General features: G+C 35.0%; 1 protein-coding gene across 1 annotated transcript; it reads right to left on the bottom strand.

Moving 5' to 3' along the window:
- Positions 1-443: 443 nt before the first annotated feature.
- LOC145060374 (uncharacterized) lies at positions 444-1,454 on the bottom strand. The gene has a single exon (XM_079008056.1). It carries the CDS (start codon positions 1,452-1,454, stop codon positions 444-446), a length of 1,011 nt encoding a protein of 336 aa, XP_078864182.1.
- Positions 1,455-10,644: the final 9,190 nt, after the last annotated feature.

A 10,644-nucleotide genomic window follows, 5' to 3' on the forward strand; every position in this document is an offset into this window, starting at 1 on the left:
AAGTAACAAACTTGCAATATTTTCCACTTTTGGTCGTAATTATTCTTGATGAAAGTCTTTAATCAAGTTACGTAAAGCCTTTTACATATTTCCCAAAAAAGAAAAACTAAAAAATTGTTATCTTAATTTTTCAGTTCTAAAACTAATCACCTTAAACCACAAATTCATCAAAGTTTCTTCATTTTATTCAATTAACCAATTACTTTTATACCCATATTAAACATTGCTTAAGTTATAAAATTCTGTAGTTTTTTATATTATTCTATCCATATATAAAATAAAATATTATATATTCATTTGCCCCACATGTGATTCTAACAAACTTATCGGCCACCGAAAAATAAAAAATAAAAAGCCAACCACTATATAAGAAGATGAACATGGAATTCTGCAACTTAAAAACATTTATAGCAAATATGCAAATTCAAGGAAGAAGAAGACGATTATACTTGAGAAACTGGTTGATTTTGTGATCCTCCAAGCTGAATATCTTCACCCACCATGAAAGCTGGCTGTGAATTGCTCAAATAAGCACCTAAATAAGTCGATAAACCCACCTTATCAATGGCTTCTCTGTGATGAGATTTGCAGACTAGATATAACACTGTTTGAATCACTATTATTAGCAGAAACATGATCACAAGCAAAACACAGCATAAGATTCCGATCGCCGCCTGCCACACCACCGCTAACTCGGCAGCATCAAGCACGACCAATGCCAGATACATAAACACCACACTTCCTAACAACCCATACAAAAGAAATGACACCATTAACGCCAATCTCCGTTTCCCCTTCATCAGATCCATCGATTTGATCATGGCTTTCAATCCGTAGCAACTTTCTAGAACGGAGATGACGATAGCAAGTTGCCAAACGATGGCCAAGTATAAGAACCCGAAGATGTAAGGAATGGATATAGCAAATAAAATGTAGAATTCCATGAAGATGACGCTCGATAAGAAGAACACGACGGAAGAGATTAAGTTGTAAGCGAAGAAGGTTAAGAACATACAGATGAAACTGACGGTGAGTCGTTTCCAGACCTTTGGAACCACTTTCATGAGCTTGCGGTATGTGACATCGCTGCCGGTGTAGACGGATGCGATGGCGTAGACGACGGCGGCGGTGGAGAGGAGAGAGAAGAGTGTGACGAGAGCGATGGAGGTGATTTTAAAGAGGATGTAGAAGAGCAATTCGGTGGGGCTGGTTTGGGAGATATAGGATCGGTAATACTCGTAGGCGTTGACGAACATTTGATAGGGGTCTTCTTCGATTTGGTGAAAGAATCGGCAAGAGATCTCAGTGTGAGCGATGAAGATGATTGCGAGGGGAAGGATTAGAGTGAGGGTGATTTGGGTGAAGATTTTCTTCCATGCGAAGACTGTTTTGAAGGATTTACTGAAAATGCCGAGTAATCCGACGAATTTCATCTCTTCTTGGGTTGCATCCATGGTGGGATGTGTGTGGGTTGCCGAAAAAGTGAAGGGGAAGAGTGAATGGAACTGTAGCTATATACAACAAAATTCTATGAGAAGAGGACTTGCTTGGAATTTGTTCAACCAATTACACTTGTCATAAATGAATATATATGATTATCACTTAAAAGGGTAATATACCTTTAATTTAGAAAAAACATCCTAATGGTCTCTGTAGTTATCCAAAATCTGAAGTTTAGTTTTCATGGTTTAAAAACCTCATAGATGGTCCCTGTGTTTTTAAAACTTTTGACGATTAGTTCTTATTACTAACTCCATTAACTTTTGTCTGTTAATTGGTTAATTGAGGGGTATTTTCGTCATTTCACTTGTGGGACCATTTATGATCTTTTCAGTTATTTTTTTTAAAAAAGAAAAAACTAAATATAAGTAAGGGTAAATTACACCGTTGGTCCCTCGTGCACATGCCAGAAAGCATGTTTAGTCCCTATTTCCAAAATTTAACTCGTGCAGTCCCTCGTTGTTATTTATCTTGCATGGTTAGTCCCTATGCACGTTAACTGTTAACTCCTTCCGTTTAAGCTACCCACGTGCCTTGCACGCAGGGGCATTTTCGTCTTTTTAGGGTTTGTGTCCATATTTAATGCCGTTACACCTTAAATCTTATAAAGAACACTGCAACCCTCTTTTCCTCTGTATCCTCTCGTTCGTCTCTTCCCCTCGTTCGTCTCTTCCCCTCGTTCGATCGATTTCTTCCAAATACATAACAATGATCGATATTAAATGCAATTGTGGAGCCACTGCAGTGATTCGCACATCTTATAGCAAAAGAAACCCTGGGAAACTCTATTATGCTTGTACAGTAAAGGTAAGGTTAATGATTTTAATTTTCGTTCTTCGTCTTCTCTAATTTTGCCCTAATTCTTCATCTACTTTAATTGGTTCAGGGACCATTATGCAAGTTCATAGGATGGGTGAATGATTATGATCAGGACTGTGATTGTATGGCGTTTAGGATGAAACTTGAAGAACAAAATCGCAAATTGAAGCTTTACCTAGTTATTAGCTGGGTTTTTTTTGTTTCAGTCCTTATATATAAAGTGTAGGTTAAGTAATGAAGTTGTTAGTATTTTGGTATGTGTATATTGTAATGGAGACTCTTTGTAATGTTATTTGTATTAACAAAAAAATTTCAATTTTAGTTGCAATATATTGTGTAATCATAATGTGGTGTTATCAGTTGGTGTTCAAATTTAATGAAAATGTGGTATTTGCAACATATGCAATATACCATTCAATACTAGCATCCAATATAACAATTAAAAAGGACAAAAACTCTAAAATATCCAAGATAACCATTGACCATTAACATAAAGGGACATCCAAAATAACAACATAGTCTTATGGCATACAAATAGTTATCCTACACAGCAACAAAGTATCAAAATACAACACATAACAACAAAGTAATATGGCAATAAATGCCTAACAAAAACATAGTTATCCTTCATGATCATGATACCAAACTACAAATTCTCAAAGCATGGGGCTTTTTCCTTTGTTCCCAACTCCATTTTGTACACCACCACTGCTACCTGCTGCACCTTCTCCTGTTGTATTCCCTGGTGCACCTTCTCCTGTTCCATTCCCAGTCTGTGATTGTCCCTTGCAGGTCCTTCCATTATGGCCCACATTTCCACATTTTGTGCATGTTACATATTTCCATTTTGTGGACACTCCATCATCTTCTGTTGCAGATCTTCTTCTCTTTTTTTTTGGTCTGCCAATAGGGACACGATACTTTGGTGGTATCAACTTGGTAGGACATGTGCTTTTTTCCCACAATAACCTCCCATTAATAGGTTCAACTTTGAATACATACATTTCTTTCCATGTCTTGAGCCAATAAGTTGGGTGTACCCATGTCTCAGGTATTCCAACATTTTCATTGTTGAGCCTTATATCCCATATAGCTGCTATACTATGTTTGCAGGGTATGCCTGTCAGTTCCCACCTATTACATGAACAAGTTTGTTGGTCCATATTAACCACATACTGATTAGTACCTTCACTTGTAACCTGGTACTTCCCATTGCCACAGAACACTGCCCTACACTATGCTGCCCTTTCTTTAATTTTTTCAAGGGTCTTAGTGGTTGTAGGAGTTAATGGGCCATTAGCTTTATCAATTTCTTTTTGAACCATGACAATTTTCCTCATGATATACTCCCTAATAAACTCCAAGCAACTGATAATTGGCTTATCACGACCCTTCACTATCTTGTTATTCAAACTCTCACACATATTATTCAACACAGCATCACAATGTGCCCTCCCTAATAAAACACAACTGTATTAGATTATATTTAAAAATTATACACTTATAAACATAATATTATATACCTGAGAAGTGGGATCTGGACCAGTGCTTAGGTGGAATAGAATTAAGCCAGTCATATGCTTCACTGTTAAGTTTCTTTAGTTCTTCCATGGCACTGTTGAATTGTGGTATGGTGGTACATGTTGCACATTTCCAAAGACAATCCTTGAATTCCTTGCCCCTCCATTTACGTTTCATGTTCTCATGAAGATGCCTTAGGCAATATCTATGCTCTGCTGCTGGGAAAAGTTTCTCAAGTGCATGCAATAACCCCTAAATTATCAAAAGAGTGAAGTTGCTTATTGAATTGTAAAACATGCATGTGAAAATGAATGGAGAAATTTATTTACCTTCTGTCTATCTGATATGAAAGTGAAGTTGGAGTTTGCATACAAACCAAGATCATCTCCTAAGTTAGTTAAAAACCAGGTCCATGAATTAAAGTTCTCTGCTTCAACAACTGCATATGCCAAAGGGTATGTGCAATTGTTCCCATCTAAACCCTGAATTATCATGTCAAACACAGTAATAAGCAAACAATTAACTATGGTCAAACATTAATCAAATACTAAAATATGATTATGCACATACCACTGCTGTCAGGATCATACCATGGTATGGACCCTTCATGAATGCACCATCAAGCCCTAGTAAATCTCTTTTCCCTGCTGCAAATCCACTTTTCAGTGGACCAAGACAAATGTATACTCGTTCAAATACCCTGGTCTCAGATACATAACATGGTTCACTTTGCACTTGAAGTTTGACTGTGGTGTTTGGATTTCTACTCTGCACCTCCTGTAAGTAGTCTCTTAGACATGAGTACTGAGCAGCAAAATCTCCCCTAATTGATTCCAGGGCTTTCGTTTTCGCCCTATGAACTTTCATGTCTGACAATCCAAGTTGGTATTTCTTCTCAAGCATCTCATGTAATGCTCTAAGTGGTATTTCTGGGTTTGCCTCCACTGTGTCAACAATCTGTTCAGAGAGAAACTTGTAGTTACATGCCCTAATTTTCCTTGTTTGAAGGCACGTATGTTGCTTTTCATAGGTCTTAACAGTCCAGTTAATGTCTTTTTTCCACTTACTCACTAGTAGGACCCATGGGCATTTATGAATAGAACCATCTTTCACTTTCTTTTTCTTTTGACTTGGTCCCACTTTGTCATTACTTTTGCTGGTCCCACCTGTTTCTAATATCCCAAGGTTTGGTATTGTCCCTTTGCAAACCACTCTAATCCTATTTTTGTCATTCTTGACGAAGTCTAACTCCCTTCTACTCTGTATGGAATGAAGATAAATTTGTTGTTTAACTTCCTTGGCTGTGCTAAAAGTCTGGTGGATGTAAAATGGATCTTTGACAGCAACTGCTTCATTCTTATGTGCTCTTCGTAAATCTCTTATCTTCTTCCTTTTTTTATTAGCTTCACCCTCATCTGATGAAGATGCAGATACAAATTCTTCAGTGTTTATAACCTCTAATTCTTCATCACCTTCTACTGCTTCATCTCGATCATCAGGAAAACTTCCAACCCACTCCACCTCTTTGTCAATGTTGAGGTGAAAGTTCTTCATATCAACCTCTGGATCATCTAACAAATTATCTTCATCAACTATGTAATCGCTATCTTGACTGTATTCACTATCTTCAGTGTCATCACTATCATGACTGTCTTTACTAGCTTGACTGTCTTCACCTGCTTTTTCACTATTTGGTTCATCTTGTTCCATAGGAGTCCCACCAAAAGGTTCACACCATTCAAATGTATCACCCAAACCATCAACATTAGGACATGTGCTTCCTATCATTGGTTCAGTCAAAGGGCTATCAATTCTTGGTATATAGGCAGGGGTTGACTCAACTGTTTCACTCAATGTAACAAGGGGTTGTTCCAAGGTTGTTTCAAGTAATGTACTAGGGGGTTCGTCCATAGTTTCTACATTCTCAAAAACAGGGGCTTCTTCACTAGGACAATCCCCTGAATTTGACCATGTCAATAACAAGCTTTTACGACAAAGGGACTCAGGAATTTCGTGTATCTTTATCTTTGCAGGGTTTGGGGACATTTGATACGTATGGAGCTTGGTTTCCCAAAACTCTGTATACACTTTTATCACCTTGTGTTCATACACGTATGACCTAAAGTGGTTTATATCTTCGTCACAACCCAAAGCATACAACCCAAAATCTAAATCCCAGGTTGGTCGTTTGAAATGATAATAAATACTTTTACCTGGTTCCACACAATCAAGCAATTCCATTATCTCGTCCATATCATGCACCGAGAACAAGTCACTATCAATGCCATCAATATATTTCATCTTCCCCTTTATGTATTTGCGGCCTGGAAACTTCGTAAAAACTCCACCATAGTTCAATCGTATCGAGAACATACTTGGATTGTCAGCTGCGAACCCAAAAAAAAATTACGTTTTAGGAACGTATAATGGATGATCAAATGAAAATGTAGAAAATTTTACCGTATGAGCTTTGGAGGTCGTATTCCTCCCATTCTTGCCTAATCCTCCAGTTCACCATCGTAGAAAACTAGGGTTTTCTCGTGCAATGCTAAGGGTCGACGGAGGATGAAATCAGAAATGATCGGTTATCGAAGTCGCGCCATACTGGTTCATGTATAAAAACCCTGAAAAGACGAAAATGCCCCTGCGTGCAAGGCACGTGGGTAGCTTAAACGGAAGGAGTTAACAGTTAACGTGCATAGGGACTAACCATGCAAGATAAATAACAACGAGGGACTGCACGAGTTAAATTTTGGAAATAGGGACTAAACATGCTTTCTGGCATGTGCACGAGGGACCCCTTTCTAAATAGCTCTCTCTCTCTCTCCATCTCCCTCTTATATACCCTCTTTCTATATCAAGACCCCTTTCTTTTGGTTCATCGTCACTGGTGACGAAAATGAAGACATAAAGAGCTCGAATCATGGTGATCTTTTTGAGGAAACTGAAAAAGTTAAGTTTCTATCAAGATTGATCTGGTTGGTCGATTTCTATGTCCGATTTAGTCGATTTCTACATCCGATGTCACCTAGGTTTTCATTGTTTTCACTGTGTGTATGTGTATGTTTTTTTTTTTTTCTAGAAATTGATTTGTATGTGGGTGTTCATCCCAAATTTCTGTATAGATGTGAAAGCATTATAGTCTTGAATTGCTTCAATTGGAATCGTGCTAACTTTAAGCATCTGATAGAAAGAAAAGGTAGCAGGCGAGGAGAGGACACAAGTTTTTTGGAGTTGAAGGTGAAGAGGAAGTTTATTCTTGGCAGTTTCAGTAAATCCCAAGTGGAATTTTTGGCATTCCTGCAAGATCTTATCTTTCTTGGTGTGCGATGGAAGAAGACGAGGGTTTCAATCAAATTCTGGTTTTTGGAAAGAACATGAAAGATATCAAAGCAAAGTGAACGACCCACCTTGCACCGTCTGAATCCACCATCTTGTCAGAAAATTATAGAAGAAGCGGGTGGTGGTGGTTCTTTGGAGGTGAAGTACAAGAAGAAGAGAGTGCACATCTAGATGCAAAACTACGACCTGCGATGAGACAAATTGTGAAGGCGTTAAGAGCGGAGATAGATAATGAAGGAGATGAATCTAAAGGTCAAGGAATGGAGGTTTGCTTGTTGGAGAAGATGAAATCGAAATATGTTGAGACGTTGAGTTTAGATTAGAGCTCGGATTCTTTGTCTATGTTGATTTCGTTATCTGGGTGAGGGTATATGAGTTTGAGTATAGATACTAGAATAGTTGAGCCTTTTTTTAATGATTTTGTTATATAGGTTTTTCTTGGGTCACAGGGACATGTAAAACATTTGAGCTGATTTGATGCTTTCGTGGTGATCTTTCATCTGAAACAAGATAGTGAGTAGGACAAATCATATGCGTGGTTGATTTACATCACGAACACCAGTTTCCTCTCATCAAGAAAACGAGAGACAGAGAGAGTGTGTGTGTGTGTGTGTGAGAGAGAGAGAGAGAGAGATATTTTATATATTAAATAATTATATTTAGTTTTTCCTTTTTTTTAAAAAAATAACTGAAAACATCATAAATGGTCCGTGTGGTGTGAAATGACGAAAATGCCCTTCAATCAACATAAAAAAGTTAACTGAGTTAGCAATAAGGACCAATCGTTAAAAGTTTTGAAAACACAGAGACCATCTATGAGGTTGTTAAACCATGGGGACTAAACTTCAGATTTTGGATAACCATATGGACCATTTATGATGTTTTTTCTTTAATTTATATATATTTAGTCCCTAAGGTTTTTTTTTTTTTTTTTTTTTTTTCATATTTTCTCGTACAACTTGTTTAACTGTATACATTCAGTCCTTATGACTGGCTACTCAAAATAAACCGGAAAAAATGACTTATTAGAGTAATATATATTTATCACTTTGTACACATTTAGTCCTTAATATTTTGTTTGTTGCAAAATAAGTCTTTGTTATTTTTGTACACATTTAATACTTATGAATGATTTCTTTAGTTTTTTCTCACATCATCCTACATAGAGTAATCATTAATGAAGTGTTTGGGGTTGTTCATGGTTATGGTCATCGCGGTCTTGATTACTTGGTGCCTAGGTCTTATGTTTTAAATGTCGTAACTTGTTCATACGATCTAAGATTTTAACAACCTTTATATCCACACGTTCATATTTGAGTCTACTACAATTTTCATTTAAATTACTCCCGTTAAAAAGTAATATTTTTTTACTTACAATTTTATAAGTAAAGTGTTCAAACATACATTCATAAAGAATGCATGTATATAAAGATCGTAAGTAAAAATATATTACTTCTTAACGGGAGTAATCTAAACGAAAATTGTAGTAGACTTAAATACAAACATGTGGATATAAAGATCCTTAAAATCTCAAATCGTACGAAGAAGTTATGATGTTCATAACACAATACCTTGGCAAACCTCAAAACCTAAGCAATCAAACAGCTTAGATTACTCCTGTTAAAAAGTAATATATTTTTACTTAAAATTTTATAAAAAAAATGTTTATACATATATTCATAAAGAATGCATATATATAAAGACGTAAGTAAAAATATATTACTTTTTAACGAGAGTAATCCAAATGAAAGTTGTAGTAGACTCAAATACAAACGTGTGGATATAAAAATCGTTAGGATCTGAGATTGTATGAAGAAGTTACGGTGTTCAAAACACAACAAATACTAATGCGTGGATATAAAGATTAGTAAAATCCAAGATCATATGAAGAATTTACGACATTAAAAGCATAAGACCTAAGCAACCAAATAGTTGAGGACGCGGTAACCATAAGCATGAACATCCCCGAACATCTCATCAATGATTTTCTCACGTTGGATGTTGTAAGAAAAACCTAAAGAAACCGATCATAAGTATTGAATGAATACAAAAACAATAATGACTTATTTTGCAACAAGGAAAATATTAATGACTAAATGTGCAAAAAAAAAAAATATTAAGGATTAAATGTGTACAAAGTGAAAAATATATTACCCTATTAAGTCCTTTTTTTCCGGTTTACTTGGAATAGCCGATCATAAGGATTGAATGTGTTAAGTTAAACAAGTTGAATGAGTAGATATGGACAAAAAAAATTATATGACTAAATATATACAAATCAAAAAAGTATATTACCATTTTAAGTTATTACCCCATATATCAACACCATTCAATTGTCATCTTTCTTTTTATTTTTCCTTCTTTACTATATACAAAGTATTTACACCATTTCTATAATTGAAGTTTTTGTTTTATTATTATTATTTTTTAATCTTTAGCTATAGAAAACTTTAAGTTGGATATTATTAGAAAAAATAAAATCTCTTGCCATTCTCATAATAATAATAATAATAATAATAATAATAATAATAATAATAATAATAATAATGATAAAGCTTATTCATGTCCATACACTTTATCATTCAATATAATAAACATTTATAATATTAAGAAAATAAAACAAAATATTTATATATAAACTTAACCTAATATAATAACCATTTATAATATTAAGAAAATAAAACAAAATATTTATATATAAACTTAACCAAGTTATAACATTTTTAATCTATCAAAACAATCTATGTATTATACCGACTAAACTAACACCCTTTTTAGGGGTATGTTTGGCAAAAACACCCAATAGATGTAGTTGCAAGTCTCACATCCCACCATGGATGCAGTCCAATATTACGATTTCACAATCACACACTCTAAGCCAACATTATTGTTTCACCATCACGTAATCCAAGGCTTAATATTTGACAAGTACTTAAGACAAGTTTTCCAAAATGTGTCTCTTTCCCAAAAAAAAGTACTTAAGATGTATGCAATATCTACCATATGGTAGCGCGACTGCTTCTAATATTGATCTCCAACATAAGAGAAAAAGAGCCTACACCAGACGATCTCTTGCAAATGAAAATATTAGTTTATGTTGGATAAATAAACAATATATCGTGACTAAAAGAAAAAAGCATATACAACTAATAAAGTTAAAAGTTCCAAATGAATACACAAAGATTAAAACTAGATGTTGTTAGGCTCCATGTTTACACCTAAACAAAGAAGCATGGTCAAATTTTCAGGAACATGGTCTAAAAACCAATGTCTCTTTGCATAAGGCACATTGCAGTGAATAAAATATATAAAAATATAACTAAGAAAAACTCAATAATAAAAGACGTTTTAGTTTTGCTACGACTATCCTAATTATGCAATTAATCCACATATGGTTTTTTAATAAGCATTCTATCTAAATTGGAACTGAAAACTATTAATAAACTCTACCAAGTTATTTAA

Source organism: Lactuca serriola, chromosome 6 (genome assembly GCF_051521515.1).
Source record: "Lactuca serriola cultivar US96UC23 chromosome 6, Lser_US96UC23_V15, whole genome shotgun sequence".
Lineage (NCBI taxonomy): Eukaryota > Viridiplantae > Streptophyta > Magnoliopsida > Asterales > Asteraceae > Lactuca > Lactuca serriola.